Here is a 21,241-nt window from a genome sequence, read left to right as displayed (position 1 = left end):
TAGTATAAGAACTAAGTGAAGCTCATACGTCACAGCAGAATGCTTCACTTTATAGTTTTATTACTGAACTCCTTGCAGTTGTGTTCAATTCCAAGAAATTCTGTTGGACCAAATTATAATAAGCCTGTAGTGATTGTTCCAGTTTCTCTATTTACTGGCCTACTTTCTCAAATGGCTCAGTTTGAACTCAAGCATTTTAATTAAAAACATAGTAGAGTAAATGATAAAAGTGTGTCTACAGAATCATTCCCACACACATTTCACAGAGTTGCAAAATAAGGAACAGGGATCACTGGAAAAAAAGCAATTAAAAGGAATAATGAAGATTCATTATGAAGCTAATAGACTCTTGTAATACTGATAGGGAAAAAAAGTAATTTTAGGGTCTGATTCACGTGAGAAAATCACAAGAAAGGGAGGAGATAAAGGAACATTGATCTAAGCCAAACAGGAGAATAAGTAGGCCTAGCCTGCCTGAAGGCTTATAGCTACGTAGAGAATGTATGTTTCCTGGCATCACTTCATACTAAAATTGCTCTAATTCTTTAATCAGTTAGAGTTTGATTTATATGTAATTGATTTAAGCCTGTTTTGGATAAAGCTGGCACCACTTTTATCTTTTGGGTTTAAACCCATTAATTGGCAGTGTCCCCTTGATATGTTCCTGTCTTGTTGCTTCACTGGCTTCGTCAAATTGTAGTATTGGTTTCTTCAGGTGCGTGTTCATGTAGGCGTTAAACTGCCATAGGATTGGGGTTAATGCGTATTATTTTAAATTGTCCGGTGGTTTGAATACGTATTTTAACGCTCTTTGTTTAGAGATGAATTACTGCAATAGAGGTTCCTGACCGTAGCTAGGTCCCGGGCTGGGCTGATCCCCCAGAGGATGGTGCAGTGGGCCAAATACAGGAGGAATGTTGATCAGCTTACAGGGGGCCGGGACGTGCTGGGATGTGATCGGACGATGCTCGAATAATGCTCGCCCGGTAGGAAGGCTGCACCTGCAAAAACACGGAGCAGCACGCACGCTTTTGCTATGACCTGGAATTATAAATTTGCTCATGTGGACTGGTTTTTCTAATATTTGTCTACATGAACTTAGACAGTATAGTTCTAATGCTCTGATGTTATTGGCTGAATCCATTTGAAAATGTATATCTATGCAAATATCATCCATTTTATGTTAATTCACCGCTTTGTGTATCCGTTTAAATATATTCATTACTATTGGCTGCAATTAAACACTGTCCAATGTGAACCAGTGACCTCTCCAGTGCGCTTTTACGCACGCTCTCCCCGGATAGCCTACATAAAATTGAAAACTCTCATCATGGCAAACCACATTTAGCTGTTGCTATTTAACCTACACACTGAGAGAAGTATAAAGCCATGTGAATGCAGTTAATACGTTAATGTGCTGCTGTCATGGCCGAGGGCGCAGAGCCACATTTTCTGTGCCAAAACGAACCTCTCTCTCTCTCTCTCCACACACACTCGCACACACGACCCCATCTTCATGATGCAACAACGAATCAATGCCATGATACATTTCATGTGATGCTACTTTAATTATCGCGTATTAATAAGCTATCTAAACGTCAACCTTGTTGCTGTTTTGACGCACAGATACGCTAATAAATCCAGCATGTGTTGGGCTCTTATTTGTGATTAATAAGTTATAGCATTCTGCATCTGCCTCTTGTTTCTGTGAGCCCTGGAGCCCCTACTCTTTTCCAACAGGTTCAACGTTGTGTTCTCATTACGACCTCCATATGGCTGCCTGTGAACACAGCGAGCCATGGGGCATTTGGAGCTGGCAGCACAGTGAGAATCAGTCCGTAAAGCGGCGGAGGTATTTGTTGTAAAAGTGAGACCAGTTGTGTTGTTAGAGGTAAAATAATCTTGAAGCAAGTGGTCGCTTGGTCAAGTGTTTATGTTCGTGTGCACATTATTTTTGGCTACAGGAGTAAATTACACGCATCGCCAAATTGCAGGTAAAATGACATTTTAAGTTAACAAAACACAGAACACAGCGGGATTTCGGAATATTTAAACCCCTCACACACACACACACACACACACACACACACACACACACACACACACACACACACACACACACACACACACACACACACACACACACACACACACACACACACACACTCACTGCCTCTCTCTCCTCCCTCTCTCTCTCTTATACATGGTTGGGAAAATCTGGGTTTGATTTTAATGGGGAGTAGCCTACCACGGGCTCGCTTTACAACCTATGGATGTACTGGAGGGATTCCAGTCTGTTTGAGCTTCGGGCGCGGATGCAGCGGTCCTCCTCTCGTTGTCCCCTCACTTTTGACTGTGTTGCACGCGTCTCTCTTGTCCTTTTTCATTTTTTACGATGCGACTGTGAGAAACACGAGACACTTTTTGCGTTTGGAGGGGACCTTTTCTGACGGAAGACAACCCAAAGGCTAATTGGTGTGGATTTCGGGGGACGTCCTTTTTAAATTCAGACACGGCAACATTCACGACTTGACAACGGGGGTAAGTTTATAATTCTCGGTGTCTGTTTATCTGACATGCTGCCTGTGTGTGATGGGAACAGACTTTAATTTTACGCACCACTTGTTCTCTCAGAGAATAAGTGACTCACAGCTCTTGTCATGACATGCTGTCCATTACTTGCAATTTGTTTTAAATAAAGGAAATGACTGTTATGACTTCATAAAAGGCTGAAGTAGTGTGACTGAGGTGTGAGGGTCGCTGAATCAGCGGGGCGCGCTGCATCAGAGCTGCGGACCACAGACAGGTGTCTCCTCGGTTTACAACCAGCCCGTCTTAGCGAGGAAATCAGCCCGCGCCGAGGATTGAATACGAGGTACAAGAGGTGGACTATACGCAGCCATGAGCTTTAGTAGCGACTTGGATTCAGAGCCAAGTGCGGATGCCAAAGCAAGCAGCGCGCTCCTCGGTTCCCCTTCCTCAACACTGCCCTGGCCGAGGCTCGCAATGCGTTTGTCACTTCTAATATCTTCCCTTGTTGCTTTAACACCACCACTGGCATGTTAAAAACATCTTTCTAGATTCTGTAAAGACACTTTCAAGAGAAAATCAGTTGTCTTTTAAGTTGTCTTATCTGGGGTTCATTGAGCATTATAGTGATGATGAGCTTGATTTGACAGTGAAGGTGTCAGAGGAAACCACCTCCACAGAAATGATGAGCTCTCTAACTCTACTCACAAGCAGCAACAAGCCTGGAAGTGAAAGCGAGAGTACAGATTACTTATCTTCCCTGCTTCAATAGACTTAAAGTATGCCCCTGTTACACACTGAAACAGTGTCAGCCACTTGACCTACTTCTCACTCTCACCACAAATGACTGGAATCAGTCCATAAAGAGGGCCTCTGAATCCTCAGCGTACACTGAGGTCAGAGGGGATGTGAAGTGTAAAATGCTTGAGTTTAATGCCTGTGGTGAAGAGATGTGATGTTTATCTCCAACGTGGCTAATGTTTCTCTGCTTTTGTCAATTTAATCATCTATATTTGATTGCATCACACCCTCTTTCCATCAATAACAAAGTGAGGGAGGTAGAGCCAGGAGCAGCTGAGGGCACGTGATGTGGAAGCTAATCCAAGGCAACATAGTGCAGATTTGATTCACTCCTGGGAGTGTGTGTATGTGGTATTTATGGACCCCGGAGAAAAGCGTACGGATGAAGATGGAGATGGAGAAAGCTGCGGTAACATAAGTCGATCGTTTTCTTGTGCTTGGAAAAGCAGGATTCTTCAGAACTGTTGGCTCCGTCCACCTGAGCGAGTAAAGTCAACACATCAAATATGTTTTTCTCCTTTGGGTTTAAAATGGGGTGAACTGATCTTTCGTTCTGTCAGTCCTTCATGTTCAGTATTTGACTGAATGTAAACATCCATCCCATCTTTGAGTCTATCTTTTGTCACTTTTAACAAATTACCTTGAGGCCCTTAATACAATTATCTCAACCATGACCTCGCGTATGAAGCTGTCAGTGAGATCAGAATGATCCTCTTTCATTGTTCAGCTGCTTCTCTGCAACCACCATATCAGGCTCTGGCACCAAGAATAAAACGCGCTTTAGTTTTCCTGAATGGCAGCTTAATATTTTGATTGGACTGCACTTGGAATTTCACATGTAGAGATGTTAGGTTCTTTCCTTCCTGGATCATTCCCACCCCAGATAGGAATCAACATTTAGATCTGCAGATGGATGTGGTGATAAAGTCAACTCTTTTCACACAGTCTCACACTCACACATTCGTTGTCTAAACTCCAAAGTTGAGAGTGCTGTCTTGCTGACTTAAGTGGCCGTGTGTTTTCTCTTTGAGTGACAAATAGGGTGTTACGTTTCCTGTTAAAATACCTGTCATTCGTCAGCGTGACACCCAAGATGTCTTTCACCGTGTGAAGAGCATCCAGGGGCAAAGATTCCCATGATTCATCCTGCCGCTCCCGCGCCCTGCTAGGCCAGCATGTGTCAACCGCACATTTCCTCCAGATGCACAAGGGATAAGAGTGTGTGAGGTCCGCAAGTGTGTCTGTGCCCACTTAGTACCTATCAGTATCTTTATCTGACTTGGAAACACACATTATACATCTTCTGGGTTATTGGCACACTGTCAGACATGGTGATCTGATTTTTGTCAAAGGAACTACATTTTTTTGTTTTTGCGGATGGGCCATGCTCAATTATGCTCACATTGTCAACATTAATTTGGCATTTCAGAGGAAAGAGCAATGCATTGTTATAGAGATAATATAGTTGGACCACTTTTTTGATAGTATGCTAACCTGTTAACGGAGAGTTTCCAACAGGAGTCGGTTGTTTTAACAAGTGCCCCGAAATGACAAATGTTCCTGACCAAGTCACAAAGACATCTTGCGGCCATAATAATGATCAGGTGAGCAAAGGAGGAACTGCATGCAGGGAGGCAGGTGTGGATGGTCAACATCTGACATGGAAGACAGCTATTTAGTACTTTTTTAAAAAACTTATTTTATTTAGCACCACAATCATTTCTTAAACCCTTTTTAACATGGATAACAAAGCTCTCCTAACCTGCAGAGCGTTTTCTTTTAGGAGTCAGCTGAAATACAAGAAATATCATAAGGGATCCCAGAACTTAATACGAAGGGATATATCTTCCCCCCCCCCCCCCCATGACTCCGGGCTCTAGATTGGTGTGCCTAAACCTTAACCATAGCGTGTCCCTTCATAACCGTTGAGTGTGATTTGTTACAGTTACAGTAGACTTGGTGTCGGCCTGCAAAAAGGGCTGTTGGGTCCGAAAACGCCTGTGTCATTCTAGAGGGCAATGATAAGATACGTATTTGTTTTTTGATTTGGAGGTAAAGACAAAAGACAGACATGGGGCTTCTTTCCGTTTTCACAGGCAGGCTGCTGACCCCTGACCTTTAGACAGACGGTGCGTTTTAACAAAGTTAAGATGGAAGAGAAACAAGGGAAGAAGGCAATGGGAGTTTTCTGATGACTCACCAGCTTTGGCATCCTTCAGTGTATCTTCCTGTGAGAGCGAGGGCACATAATGAGAACTAGCGTAGAGCATGTGTTTGTCCGTCAACAACGTGTGTGTTTAAGTGTAATGTACGCAACCGTGCGAGTATTCCAAACACTTAATAAAATGATTTCTGTTTTTTTTTTTTTTCCTGCGAGTTCAAAGCGGGTCCTTGCTTTTGGCTTTGGGGTAGAGGTTGCTCTTGTGCAATGGAAAAAAAAGAGGCTGTTTTCCTGTTAGGGGGGCTTTTTTGGAAAACCGCGGCTCTGCCTACCGCAGCCAGCCTTCAAAGGGCTTTGAAGGAGTGCTCACCTCTCCTTAAATCCTTCCCTGCCGCGAAACAAGCTACTTCCTCTCAGGAACACCTCACCTGCCGCTCCCCGTCCAACCTCACCGCTGCGGTCAGGGTTAAGCTCAGGTCCATGGGAAATGTTCAATCAAGGAGCCCTCAGTCCACCCACACACTCTAAAAACAGAACACTCAGCTTTTTTTTTTTTTTTCAAATGTCTCTATCATCTCTTTAACGCTGCTGCATGTTCTTCATCCAGGGACAAACAAGAGGAAGGAATCTGCCTCGGCCCAGCGTCGCAGGGCGGAGGGTGTCATCCTTCTCTCCGCGCATCTTGAAAGCACATGTAGAGGAAATATTTCTTGTATTTGAAGGCAGATCATAGTTTGACATGGAAGGCCGTAAATCTTTGAACTCTTGTCCCTTTTCTCACAAGTCCATAGCTCTGCCAGTTAAACATCCAAGACAGAGCACAGCTTTTTCCTTCCCTCAAGTTGACAGCTATACTTTTCATTTGAGAATTTATTCAGGACTGAAGCCTCGTGGGACATTTATACCACACTTTCAAATGCTACCCCTTCTTTGATGTTTTATTTTCAAAGCAATTATGCCCCTGGTTGCAGAACAACGTGGTATTTTTATTATTTGTTAATGACACCCAAATATAATGTTTTAATGCACACATTTGACCCAAAACAAATGGATAGTTGGTGTTAGTTTAAAACTCAACTAGTATACTTCGTAGTGTCATCTAAATCTAACAAACGTGTTGTGTTCGGCATATAGTAAAAACGGTAGCTATACATTTTAAAATCAAATGTTCAAAATACTATTTGAAGTTCAATCGCTCCATCTTTGAACCGTGTATTGCTATTAATATTTACATGAAATATTCTGACTTACGAAAAACAACTAAGTTACTCTTCGGTCATCTTAGCAGCATTTAAGCATTTGGATATGTTGGGGTTGAATTCCACGTGAAAATGAAACAAAGAGCCCTTATATTCTAGATATTTTCATTTGTGCGTGTCATGTTTCTCATAAATTAACCCCCACTAAACCCTGAGTCACTGTTACCCAGAACTCTATGCCTGCTCATGTCCTTTTCCCTCCCTAAGCCTCCCACTTTCTCCCTAAAAACACTGACCTCACAGAACACTTCATTATCAGAAAGGGTCCTATCAGCATTTTACTTTTGCTTTTGAAATACCAACATGTATATGTGCAAATGAAGGTGGTGGCTGAGCACCGCTTCCCGTCTGTGTGAATTACCCCGACCCTCATATTCCACCTCTTGCTGTCTGTCTCCTCTCCTCCGGTTCGGTTCTGGATCAGGTTCTGTTGATCCAGAGAACCGCCGTGTGGGCTCGGCCACGGAAGCTGCTGCATTCCTCCGCTGGGCGTTCAGACGTTTCTCCTGCAGTGTCTCTTTCTGCCAGATGCAGCGATGGAAAGGCAGAGATTATATCATATATATGTTTTATGATGCTCTTTAGATACTCCTGCTTTGTGATTAGCCCTTGTATTTTAGAGCCTCATATTTATTATCCTAACAGAAAACTAGTTCAGGTATATGGCCACAAGTTCAGGTGCCGCAGTTTGAAGTGATTTTGAAGGTTGCAGTAAGTGTAAAAACTCTGGTGATTTATCCGATGAAGGCTTCCAGAGACTGTGGGCAGACATAAGCAGACTTTTAAAATTTGTCAGTGATCCCTCTGCTAATGACGCTCTCAGCTGTGAGAGCTGACCCCCTCCTGCCCTCGGCTCTCCCTGCTCCTCCTCCCCTTCTCCTAAATCCCTAATGAATGCCAGCAAGGAACTCTGATCACCCTATACCCCCCCCCCCCTCACACACACACACACACACACACACACACACACACACACACACACACACACACACACACACACACACACACACACACACACACACACACACACTTACAACAACAGTAGGATTGCCGTCACCACTGCGGAGACGCCCATCATCAAGTGGAATTCAGGCCACCAATATCTGACCCCTGTTACCTGAGGCCTGTCAGTCATGTTGATTCATCTGGACGTGTTTATTTACCTATTAAATTAGTGTGTGGGCGAGGATACAGATGGTGATGATGTGATTGGGGCTGAACAAATTATTCAATTTATCGATGTGGTCATTGACAGAAAATGAATCCCCAAATCGTTTGACAATCTTACTTTGTTTTAAGTAATTTGTTCAATAACTTTTTTTCTTTTTTCTTGAGTCAAAATGATTAATCTTTAATTAAAATGTGACCCAATAATAAAGCCCATATTAGCTGATATGATGTTCCCGTGTAATGCATCAAAGACAAACTAAAAATGTTGCGTTCAGGTGTATTTTTGACTGCTGGCGCTCTCACTGTGTTCTTTTATATGAATACAATGCATCTTTCCATAATGATAATGAGAATGGAGGTGGTCCTGTTGTTAGCCTATTAAAAAGTCCTCCATGGTTCTGAGCAGCCACTAATAACCCCACCAGGGATTACTGTACAGCAGGCTGGAGGACAGCAGGGCACCAGTTTGGGCCCCAGCTTGCTGTCAACCAAGAGAGGCCGACCCCATAGACCCCCATTCACTCCCAGTCTTAGTGGGGCCACCACGCCAACTCTGGAGCAGCGTGAAAGGTTCCCACTTGGGATACAAAGTGGCTCAGCTGTCCCTCTCCTATCCTCACCTCCCACTGCGCCCTCCCCTCTACACCCAAGCCAAATAAAGCCTCTCAGCGACTTCTGTTTTCCTAATCTGTGAACTCTGACAGAGGAGCCCACGCTTGAAAGAGAGACAACTCAACATGGGATGATCTCCCGGTGACAGAGAGAAGCTGAAAAAACGTTGCTGAAACCACCGGACCACCCTGTCATCTTCCTGTTCCTGTCTCTCTTTCTCTCTCTATTCCTCACCCACCTCTAATTTCCCTTCCTTCTGCCCTCCATCATCTACCTTCTCTAATTGCGCTGTCTCAGTTTGATTAAATCCCTTGAATACGTTCCGATAGCCAAATGGCCTGAGTAGCCTTTTTAGGTGAGACACGACTTCTTATGCAGGGGGGCTTCCACTCTAAAAGTCCCATATGTTTTCATCCATTCACATACTGTGTCCATAACACTAATGGGCAAGTCATTTAGAGTAACACTGCAGTAGCTTAGCCAAAGGGGGTTGTAGCACGTCGGCACAAGTACATTTTCCTCGCCATTAATCCACAGAGGAATGCTGCAGTGATGAATTGGCTTTACTGTTTGTATTTATCACCACACTCCCAGCAGCCATTCACTTAGAAATGTCTGAGCTGCTGCAGGAACAGTTTGTCTTTTAGCTTGTTCTCATACTCTGATACCTATGACACTTTATGTGCTGTAATGTGTGTACTGTATATTCCATGTTATTGTGAATCAGGAAGCATAAAAAGCAAGGGAGATGGTTTGGGTCAGGAGACCGCTGTTAGTAGAGAGCAGTTTTGTTGCCTAAATGTAACTAACTTGTGTGCTTTGAAGACAACTTTTATGTTGAACCGATTATGCATGTTGTAGCAAGGGAAAATGGACATTCAAAGGTTAATGCACAAAAATATGAGGAAAAACGTTTTGTAACATCAGACTGTATAATAAGTTGCTTTTAACATATTATGCTGTTGCAGGTTTTTGGTATTAAAAACTCAGATTGAAAACGGATAGGTTGCTTCATCTCTGTGTTGCTTACTTAGTCGATTAAATCAACTAAACGATAAGTCAACAAGAATTTATTTTGGCAAGAACGGCCTAAGAAGCTTATATCTTAGAAAAGTTGACAGGTTTTACTTCATGGATTAATTCTTGATTTATACAAGCAACAGTCTGACATTTGACAAATAGGCTTTTTAGCTTCTGTGCTGAATTAGATGAGAAGATCGATACATGTTTGTAAATCTAATATGAAGTTCCAACCAGCAGCACTTCAGTGTGGTATTCATTGTCTCCTTCAGAAAGAGGGGCCTGCAGCTGTTGCTACTTCAACCACATTTAATGAAAGACAATGTCTGCCCCCACTGAGGGAAGATCGTTGCTAGTTAAATACTCTGTCAATGCTGAAAGCAAAGAATTGTTCTGGCTGAAACAGATTCTAAGTATCTAAAGGTCAGCCAGCTACACCACTGTGACATCTTGGCAAAGCTTCACGGATCCAGCAAGATTTTGTGGAACTGGCTCAGTGTTTATAGCAATGTGGAAGACGTTTCTTATAAAGAGCAGCTCTTTGCCAGAGCATAGTGTTGCTGGAGCGCCTCCGAGAAGCCCTAACACTTGCTGCGAGGCTAGCTTCTATTTCAGAGGGCGTACAGAGTTGAATTAAACAGCCGTGTCACTGTTCTCTCTCTGTTTAACCTACAAGCTCATCTGCCAGACGCGCCTGACAGCACCAGACTCTGGGAGAATCTCCCAGCAGGCCCGGCGGCACACGGACCGCACCATATTTAGTCATCCGAAGTCCAGACACAGACCAATGCTGTCCTGCACCTTAATCTGCCTCCAGTCTCTTTCTCTCCACATCTTTGCCTTTCTCGTTTTAAATGTCCTTCCTTTGACTCCCTCCCTCCATCTCTGTCACTTTCCCTCTCTCTCTCATACTGCTTCCATTCATATCTGTCCTCGCTCGCCCTCGAGTCATTTCTGCTTTATCACTGTCCCTCGCTGTTTCTCTCCCCCTCTTTTGGCTCTTATCTACTGAAACTCTTCCTTGTGCCTGTTTGTCCTCTCTTTCAGTCTTAAGTCTGTAAGCATGTTTCCTGCCTGCTTTCCATTAAACTTCCTCTCACTCCCTCAACAGCATACCCATCAAATACTGTCTGAATAATTCCCTCTCTCCATATTTTTCCCTCACCTGTCATAAAGTCTACTCCTTCCTCCCACTCCTTCACACCCCCCTTCTTCCCCTTCACAGCCTCCCCACTGTCTCTCTTCTCGGATGAACATGCTGCTGATGGAAGCTGGGCCCGGATGCTAATGAGTTGCTAATTCTATCAGCCGGCTCCCGTGCCCCCCCCCCCCCCCGGGTGGGTGTCGGGCCCGCCAGCTTTACCGCGGCCAGCCTTTTGATGGAGTGCCTTGGCTGATGAACTCCCGCCTGTGTGCCCACTTTAACCTCCTCGTCCTCAGACACATGTCATTGATCAATGGCCTGATCCGTCCTGGCAAAGCCCACTTACTCCAATCCTTTATGAGTAGGCCCATTTCCATGCACTCCATTTTTCATATATGATGAATATTGTAACAGCATAGCACTTTTCTTGTGTTCAAACTTCTTGGGCTACCTCAGCATTAAAGGAAATACACACGTATCCCTTTAGTTCAAAATAACCTCCAGATATTTGAATTTTTCTTTTTGTATTATGTTCACATTTCTATCATTGCCATAAAAAACAGCTGTGCCTCCGCTATTTCTTCTCCAAAGTCTTATGCTCGGTATAATTCCCTCACACTATTTTCCCTTGAGAAGGGGCCAAATGGCTGGGTTTAAGCACTTGAACACAGAAGACTGCTCCTATTTACCAGGCCACTGGGCCCTTTTTTGAGGGGTTGCTAGCTTTGGACCCCTCACATAAGAAAAGAACAAAACTTTTGTTTTTCCGTCTCCCCTTAAACCGTCTGTCTGCCTTCCCCGCTTGACTGAAGTGGATACAGAGGCGGCCTTTTGTTCTACGGAGATGAAGAGCGATGCTGTAGTATAAGAGGGAGAGTGAGGGTAAGAGGAGGTGGGTGGGATTCATTGTCATTTAATAAATACCTCGCTCAGAGGGCTGGGGTGCCTTCTCACCCCCTCAGCTGTCTGTTTTGAAATGGGGCTCTTCTGGATTTGACACCCAGGGAAGTAAAAAGGGGATTAAGGAAGGAAAGTCTCAGGCTATATATATCTCTTTCTCTGTCCTTTTCTTCGCCAAAAGGCTTTACCCCCCCCCCCCCCCCCTCCTTCAATCTTTCTCTTTTTGGGACAGAGAGGCCCCTCGCCTAGCTGTGAGCATATGAATGATGTCATCCAGGTATCTATCTTGACCCAGAGATTGTGAAAGGCTTGAATGGAGTCTCCTAGCCTCAGTATAATCCTAAGCAGCTATCACTTTTGGAGAATGTTCTGCTTCAGTGAATGAAGATAATGCTTCCTTCTCCAGGGTCAGCACTGTGTAACAATAGTGCTGCAACGGTTGATTTCTCATCAAATTCGTAAGAACTTGAAAAGTAAAGCCATGTCTTCATATATAAAAATAGTTCCCTTTTTTTCAAAACATAACCCTGAAGCAGAGCCATGACCAGGGTCACACACGGTCCACTGCTTTGCAGAATAGCCAGGGATTATGGGGTGGCTTCTGCCATGCTGCTGAAGCATGACCAGAAAGCTTTGGTCAACTTTTGACCTGAATGGAAGTCCTGAATGAGAGGCCGGCATTAAAATTCAGGATGCAGTCACTTGCAGCGACTAATGTCTCTCTTTAAATGGTCACATCCTTTCTCTTGGGGCCCCCGTCTAACTGTCTTATCCTTTGACAGGCTTTTAGTCAATGAAAATATGCACTTGCAAATGTACAGTACAAGATACAATTTAATTTCCTTCCTAAGGGCAAATGTAATTTAGCTTGGAAGATGGTCAAAGTTGTTTTTATACAGTCGGATTAGACCAGAGTTACATTCTATTGGATATCCTATTATGGTAAAAATATGTCCATGACATTGACCTTTTCTGTTTGTTTCTTTTTCTTGCAGGAAGGCTCTGGTCAGCCTGAAGTGAAGGGTCACTGAGCTCAGACACTTCGCTTCCACTGACTCACAATTATACACACATAGGGGAAAAGTCACACACACAGACACATCTGCACCACGACATCCACACTTACACTCACATACTTTTGGGGTACACACCCGAAGACACTGCATTAAGGAAGACACACACACACACACACACACACACACACACACACACACACACACACACACACACACACACACACACACACACACACACACTCAGGCCCTCTGAGCAGGATGGGGGAACCCTGGAGGTGCCTGCTGGTCCTGACCCTCCTGACATGCTCAGCCTTCAGCCACAGCGCCATCAACCCCTTCTCAGGGCAGCAGACCCCTCCGGACCCTTGCTATGACGACCAAGGCGCAGCCCGCCGCTGTATCCCCGAGTTTATCAACGCTGCCTTTGGCAAGGAGGTGATGGTGTCCAGCGTCTGCGGCCGGCCTGCATCCCGGTCCTGCAGCGTTGTGGAGCGGAGCGACGATCGGCCATCTGTGCGCTCGTGCCAAATCTGTGACGCCGCGGACCCTCGCCGTGCCCACCCAGCTTCCTACCTCACTGACCTCAACTCAGCGCACAACCTCACCTGCTGGCAGTCGGAGAATCTGAACACCTCGCCGCACAACGTGACTCTCACCCTTTCACTGGGTAAAAAGTTTGAGATCACCTATGTCAGCCTGCAGTTCTGTTCACCTCGACCCGAGTCCCTGGCCATTTACAAGAGCATGGACTACGGCAAGACCTGGATGCCCTACCAGTTCTACTCCTCGCAGTGCCGTCGTTTGTACAATCGGCCAAACAAAGCGTCCATTACCAAGCAGAACGAGCAGGAGGCTTTATGCACAGATGGCCACACCGACCTCTACCCGCTGTCTGGAGGACTCATCGCGTTCAGCACTCTGGACGGACGGCCCTCTGGCAAAGACTTTGACAACAGCCCCGTCCTCCAGGACTGGGTGACTGTCACCGACATCCGCGTGGTCTTCAGCCGGCCCCAGCTTCCCCGGGAGCAGGGACTGGGGGCTGCGAGCAACAGCGACGACCCCATGGCGGTGACATCGTCGCTGCCAACTTATTTCTATGCAGTGGGAGACTTCCAGGTGGGCGGGAGGTGTAAATGCAACGGACACGGCTCCCGCTGTCTGAAAGACAAGGAAGGGAAACTGGTGTGTGACTGCAAGCACAACACAGAGGGCCCTGAATGTGACCGCTGCAAGCCCTTTCACTACGACCGGCCCTGGCAGAGGGCCAATGCTCGCGAGGCCAATGAGTGTCTGGGTAAGCCTTTCTCACCATTTGTCATTCTTTATATGCTTTTTAACGTTTAATGTTTCAGTTGTTCTGCTGTGGGACATACTGCAGATTGCTTTTTGACTGAAATCATTACAGATCATTTATGAGAACTTACATTTGGTGCAAGAGGTGTTCTGGGAAGCGTTTTCTTTTTTACATTAGAAGTAAATTAAATTACATTTATTTTTTTATAAATGAAATGCTGATACTTACTAATAGTAAATAAAGTCTGCAAAAAGGATGAAGCTGGGCTGGATAGGTTAAACAAACACAGGAATGTCACCAAACCAAGTCCTTTTTTAAATGTACGTCTTTAACTTAAAACGACATAACAACATTTAAAACCATGATGTTTTACTAAACCTAACCAGAGAGTTTTATGGACAAAATCTACAGCAAACAAGTCATTTGATGGTGTTATGTGTTTGAGTGTGGAGACAGGGTTGTTCTTAAAGGGTATCATTTAGCTGTGTTTAATTCAGTGTGAAAAATGTAATGTGTTGAAACCCGCTCTTTCTGCAGCTGCTCCATTTTTAGTTCAAAGCGTTTATGAAAATTAGGACACTTTAAAAAAATCCATGTTGTTCGGCGTTATGACCTTTTCACCACCCACTCAGGATATGACAGCAATGATTTAACTGTGATGACCTGTGTTTGACTGTCACAGCGGTAATTAAGAGAGCTGCCAGAGCATACCGGATAGGTTTGTGTTTGTGCAGGTGAGGAGTTCTGGTAGCACATAGTGGTTGAACTTATAAATGTGGGCACCGTGTCCGAAAACATGAGCCAAACCTGTTCCTTGCCTTTCCCATCAGTCCTTTCTATGTGCCGCCCCTCTACAGGGAAAAAAACAACCCTACTTGTAACAAAATTCATGTTTTCTGGACTTGTCTCTTTTTCACGAGCAAGTCTAAACAGTGGATGACAACAGCTCGAGTAATTGGCGCAGCGCTACGGCTAAGTCTTCCAAGAATGTTTTTTGGCAGTGTTTGCCTGTACCTCAAGACATGCTCTGTAAAACCCATCCAGACGTGCTCTGAAAGCTTGCCAAGTAAACATTATAGCAATTTCTGTGGCAATTTTTGTTAATGTAAATGGGTTATATTTATATTGGATTAGGCTTTTATGTGATATTTAGAACATATATTAATTTCATGGCTGTACAAAGATTTAAGACTCATGCCATGTTAGCTATGTGTTTTCCCCCCTCACTCTGGAAAACGTTCTCAAACATGTGGCTGTTTCTTTGGTGGTCATTTTAACAGCATTACTCTTAGTATAAATAGAAATAGGTGGGACCTCATTCAAGTCAATTTTGTTTGTCATAAAAATGTGTGAGCGTAGAAAAATGAAACCGTATTAGCACCCACAGTCCCCATTTGAACCTTTCCCCATAATGACATGAAATTACAGCCAGAGAAAAAAAACCAGGAGCAACACATTGAAAAGCAGTGTATATTTTTCTAACATGTTATAATTGCCCGGTGAGCTGGCCTGAGATCATATTTAGAGTTGAACAGTGCCAGATCTGTTTAAACGGGACAGAGAGTGACAGAGCCAGAGCAGACTTTGGGCCTTTTTAGCACCATAAACCTCCTACTCCAACACTACCTTACTTTGGCTTTTACACCCTCACTTTTTCTTCTCCAAGATACAGGCACACACGTTAGACACCTCGCCCCTTCTACAACAATATCCTGTGAATCCCTTAGTGTTTTCTCGCTTAAACTTTTGCACACGCCTTCTTTTAAATGGCCCGTAGTTGTTTCCGAAATGTTACACCCGCTTCCCGTAGGGCTCTTCTCAGCGGGGTTGATATGTCACTTCCATCCATGACTACTGGACTAAACAGCCCCGCTGCACAGGCCAACTCTGATGACCTAATCTATTGTTGATACAGGGCAGTTAAAGCCTATTGCAATTTGCACGCTATACCTGATCATACATCCGGACACGCCAAAAAGTATGTCCCAGACGTCCATAATTTCATGTTCCAAAAGCCTCTTTACAGCTTAGTCCGGTAGAACTGGCTCCAACATACCCTCTGAGTAGCCTTTAAAAGGCCTCTCCAATGTATATTTAAACCCATTCTTAAAATGCGCCCCCGCCCCTTGTTGATTTGTCTCTGCATGCTTTTCTTCCTGACGCGGTGCACAAAAGGGCGGTGGGCTACAGTGCGAGCCACTGTGGCCGCGAGGTGTAAGTATTTAGCCCGGGCAAGTGTGTAAGAGTGGCATGTTACAGAGCCAAGGAGTCCCTTAGGTGTCACCAGAGCCTGCATGAGGCCTGCCGGGTGTTTGGGTTGGAGTTAGGGTCTGAGGGGGGCAGGCTGAGGTCACCATCCTTTGCGAGGTGGTGACAAGGTTAAGCTGACGGGGGAGATGGTTTGTGGATAATGAGGAATTCAGAGCAGAGCCAAATCAATAGTTGTTGCACACTGAATCTGTCAGTCCTTGGGAAATCGAGTGCCTGGTTACCTATTTCACAACAGTATTGTTAAGATGCTTTCAAAGATGTTGCCATGCTTTGCTCTCACTCGTAGCCGTCCCGACTTAAATCTTCCCCCAGCAGGACAAGAACACTGTCTCTAACAGGCTGGTTTGATTGTTCGCCAGTCTTACTAAATGTTTGACATGCACCGCACCAAGATTACTGTCTGTGCTCTTGGCAAGCTTGTGTACTGTCTGCAGACACAAGCCATGCACACACATGCCCCATCTGCCTCCTCCCTCGCTATGAATCCTGCCTCAAGACATGGGTTTACAAATCCCTGCTCTAGTAGTCAGAGAGGGCAGCCTCGTAAAGGAGCGTGCCTGTTTGTATTGAGGGAGACATGATGGAAAAAGCTGTGATTTATCTGCCCACAGGACAGAATCAGGAAACAGATGGATAAAAGCTATTTGGTTACTGGTTGTGATGGAGTATTGGCTTTTCTGCTGGCATGGTCGATGCCGTTATGTAAATACCTTTATGTTGACTTAAACATATGAGACGCTGTATCATGCCATAATAGAGCCTGCCAGAGTCACTGTAGAAGATGAAGAGGCCTCTCGTGGAGTCAACGACAATGTGACATCCTGAGTAGATGATAATTTATGGCGGTGTAGGAGCGCTCTGCTTTTGGCTGTGTCTGCAGCCATATTGGTCCCGTTTTTATTTTCTCCAGCCCTTCCTTTCCCTCATTTTGGACTGCAGGAAGTCCAGAGTCCTGCTTTGGGACGCTAAGAGTCCAGGGCCAGACATCATCCATCCCTAATGGACCCTTTAAGCAAGTCTGCTCCCAGTGTTGCGCCAGGCACACTGTTATGCATTCATAGCATTAAACACAGAGGTCACATGAAGGCTGTTTGAAAATACTTTTTGCTTGATTTGCCAGAAATGCAGGTGACCTGCGGTTAGTAGCGGATCCGGGTGTTCCTGCTCTGCTTCAGCGTCTGGGTGTGGGGTTGTTGAATATTTGTAATACTAGGCTTTGACAAATTGAGTCCAGTGGGAAATTAGTGATATTATATTCTGCACAAGAAGCTTCCTTTCAAATGAAATTAATCAACTAAATAAGTATTCACTGCAGACTCTCATTATACATCATGTCATCACCTGAAGGAAATTCCCACAAATTAGTTATTACTTGGGCTGAGCTTTTTCTTGGGAAACTATTAGGGGGAATTCGACAGATGTGTTTCTTAGGGAGCAGAGTACATCGAGTAGAGGTGTGTGTGTGTCAGAGGAAGAGGCCAGAAACACATGGCTCAGTATAAGCCCTCAGATCTGCACAGATCAGTGGAAACTCCAAAGACCACAGAAGAACAAACTCACTTTTTTCTCTTTTAGTTTCCCTTCCCGACAAGAGGAAGATGTTTTTCTTTCTTATATGCTGATTTCAAAATAGGCTTTTCCCCCCTCCAGAGGTAAGACCGTTGATCCAGTCACCTAGACACTTTTTATGCCCGATGATCAAGAAATTACCTCACTCTCAAACGCACCACACATTAAACAATTGTGGGTTTACATGATATTGGATAACACCATCAACTCCCTGTTTCTTAAACTTGTGTGCTCTTTTTCTTGCAACATTACTTTGCTTGCTCAAAGTCCGATGTAACTCTGAGAGTCCTGCAGCCTGAAATTGTCCTCAATGGTCGGCTGCAATGTAGCTGTCCGTGCCTGGAGGGCAACATGATATGAAGTCAGTGAGATGCCCAATATAGACGGGTAGGGATGAAAAAAGCCAGAGCTGCCTCGATATTACTACATGTATGTGCCATGTTCCTACTTTCGCTAATTGACTTAAAGACCGGCCTCCCCCCTCCCTCCCTTCCCTCCTCTGACGCTGGAGGCTAACAAGGAACCGACACTTCAATTACTTACAGCGCGACACACAAATGAGCAAGAGATGTTTGTGTGTAGGTGGGGGTGCTGGGTGCTGAGCGAAAGAAAGTCATTTTGAAAAAGGAACCTCCTGTGCGTTCAAATAATTACACAGGCTAGGAATGTTGTTCTAAAATCAACAGCCCTATGAAATGATGCCTCTGGGGTGGTTAGCGTGAGACGCAGAGGCTACAAACATGAGGCGTGTGAGTTTTGTTTTGGTGGTGTGTGTGTGTGTGTGAAGCAAGAGTAACCTCCATCTGAATGAGACAACAGGATTTCATTTGATTGGTTTGTCCCATAGCTTTGCTCTTTGCTTGTATTCCCTCTGTCAGTATTGTAACTCTGGTCCTCGGCCAACCCACAAGAGAAGGGATTGATGCTTTTCTCGTTCCATCAAGGCACCCATAAAGGCTCTCTGGCAAACAGGGAACATGGTGAAACAAACGTTAAGGACAGCAAAGTGTCAAATAACAACATTAACGTCAGCCGGGTTTAAACTCTGGATTTTTCGGATATGCTCTGAGGCCAAGTGTGTGCAATAGTGTGTGCATGTGCATCTTTAGTGCATGTGTGAGAGCCACATGTACTATTCTAGTGTGATGTAGCGTTTCATCCCCGTGCCAAAGCAAACCGGTGGAGCTGCAGCATGCCCACCCTGCTCTCCAGGCCCCCATCGACTCTCCCCACAGATGGTAGCAATCACCTCCGCCGGCGCTCTCTTCCCCTCCATCCTGGTGTAACTGACTCTTGTCAAAGATTAACTCTCTGCGTGTTCCCCTCTCTTCTACCTCTTCTTTTATTTCATATGTATTTTTTGCTGATATAAGCTCTTTACTCTTCTCTCATTGAATCCCCTCTGTTTGGGTAACAGTTTGCCTCTATTTATGCCGCTGAAGTTGGGTTGAAATATGTGGTTTTTGGCTGTGGTGTTGCTGGTGGCAGCAGGATTCGGAGGGGATTGAGAGAAAATGTTTTTAACAATGAGTATGCTATAATCGCTCAGCTCACTTAAACTATGGTTTGGTCTGACTGCGGCTGACATATTTGACATCATATGAATGGTCTGCATTGATGCATATGAAATAGATATTGTCTGTTATTGTATGTCTTCATAGAATGAATAAGAGCAAAAGGGATTTTTTTTCACTGACAGCATTAGGTCGAACGATGCTATGTAACTTAACATTACCTCCATAGCGAATCAATCATACTATCTTTTATCTCACCCTCATCAAATAAGTGTGTTGCCTAAACCTAACCAAGTAGTTTCAGTCTTAAGAAAACATTTGTTGGACGAAAACTTGTCAGCTAAAAAATCTCATTAAAACTGATAGTAATCTCATTTCAAATTGAATGGTGGTTGTTGCAATGGATTTTGTCAGCCATCAATCTTCAGGCCAGGACTCATCTGCTTTCCTTGCTGCGTCTCAACCAAAACTAAAAACCATTATGTTTTCCCTGAGCATCTCCACTATCATCTCTGGCTGCATTGCTGAATGTCCACAGTAGGCTCCATCTGTCACTTTCTATTTCTAAACCAGCCCAGGCATGGCATGGCATGCATCCCCCTGACTGGACCTCATGGTTGTGAATGCCAAGAGTCATGTCAAAAGTACATCTGTTTTTACCTCGGTTTTTACTGATTCACCATGATGATTTGATTGCACAGCAGACGTCTACTCCTGCGCTCAGGACTTCAGGATGTTGCCGGTGGGAAACAAAATAAAAGCAACCGAGACAGACAGAGAGTGAAGGAAAAGGCGGGACACAGATAACAATGTTTAGATGTGGGGAAGTGAAGTAGACCAGAGAGAGGGAGTAGAGCTAAGGACTCAACTCTCCGCTGACAACAGGCCCCCCAACATGGCAACCCTCCAGCCTAATCTTGTTCAAATCTCTCCCCGCCTGATGCCATCCAGAGAGAGAGGAAGGGGAGACAGAGGAAAGGATGGACAAGAGAAAGAAAAGAGGGAGAGGCAACCAGTGAGAGTATTTGGGATGGTGTCTCATGAAAGTAAGAGCAGCGAGGAAGGGAAGCTTAGGGGAGGGGTGGGAGAGGAATTAAGGGGACTCTCAGTTCAAAAGGGCTCCCAAGAGCCGGCTCTTAAGCCCATGGCGCGAGGCTAACCGCAGAAACCAGCGGAGGGGGGGGGGGGGCTGGGCTGAGACGTGGTGTCAGAGCCAGAGGAGAACGATATGGCTGTGTGGAGGAGATGGAAAGAGCAAGTGGCTTTGTTTCAGAGAGGGAGAAGCTACTTTAACACAGCAGGACTAGTTTCCTGTTAGTCTTCAGCTCGGAGCTCTTGAATCTTGGTCCACAGCTCATTAGAGTCCACTTTCTGCGGTGCTTACATCCGTGTAAGTCTCACCTCTGTTCGACTTTTTTTCAGCATTTGTCACTTGATCCATTTCATTTTGTGAGCGGTTACTAACCCTTGAAGCAGTGTCTCTGGTGTGTGTGTTGGTGTGTGTGTGTGTTGGTGTGTGTGTGTGTGTGTGTGTTTGCCCACACTGTACACTGCCTTGGCTCTAATGAGGAGCTAATTAACCGGGTGTTCCCCCCGGTGCCCTGAGCAGGTGGCTGGAGCAGCCAGGCGTAACTCAGCCCAAACACACACACACACACCGGCACACACACTTAAACACACTTACACACACACACACACACACACATCATGGCAGGATCCCATATAGCAGAGTCTGTTTGGCCAGGCTGAGAATGAACCCAAGGGGGCTGCAGCAGGTCTGCACTACAGGCCTGGGCCAAGAGGGGAGAGGTGATGGTGGGAGAGCAGTCCTCCAATTTTCAAGGACCAATTTTAGCCATGGGATTTGGGTTTTGCACAGGCTTCCAAAATCAATTGGCTGTGCTTACTGGCTTGGCTTTGGTGAAGCCGAAAGGAAAATAAGGTTAGATTTATCCCTGAAATATGAAGAGGACGAGTG

At 45.0% G+C, this 21,241-nt stretch overlaps 1 protein-coding gene across 2 annotated transcripts in view; it reads left to right on the top strand.

Annotated features, from left to right (window-relative positions):
• Positions 1–21,241, top strand: part of ntn2 (netrin 2) — a 40,708-nt gene that overhangs the window by 740 nt on the left and 18,727 nt on the right. Inside the window, exons 1-2 of one of the 2 annotated variants that reach the window (XM_079658038.1) lie at positions 2,164–2,541; positions 12,592–13,909. In XM_079658038.1, coding sequence (XP_079514164.1) covers positions 12,871–13,909 — 1,039 coding nt within the window. In that variant the 5' untranslated portion in view covers positions 2,164–2,541; positions 12,592–12,870. Of the gene's footprint in view, positions 1–2,163; positions 2,542–12,591; positions 13,910–21,241 lie in introns of those variants that run through there. The other variant, XM_079658039.1, reaches the window with a different exon arrangement.

This window comes from Notothenia rossii (assembly GCF_949606895.1).
Source record: "Notothenia rossii genome assembly, chromosome: 11".
NCBI classification, from domain to species: Eukaryota; Metazoa; Chordata; class Actinopteri; order Perciformes; family Nototheniidae; genus Notothenia; species Notothenia rossii.
Note: the sequence above shows the minus strand (reverse complement) of the source record. Positions and strands in the feature narration are given on the sequence as shown.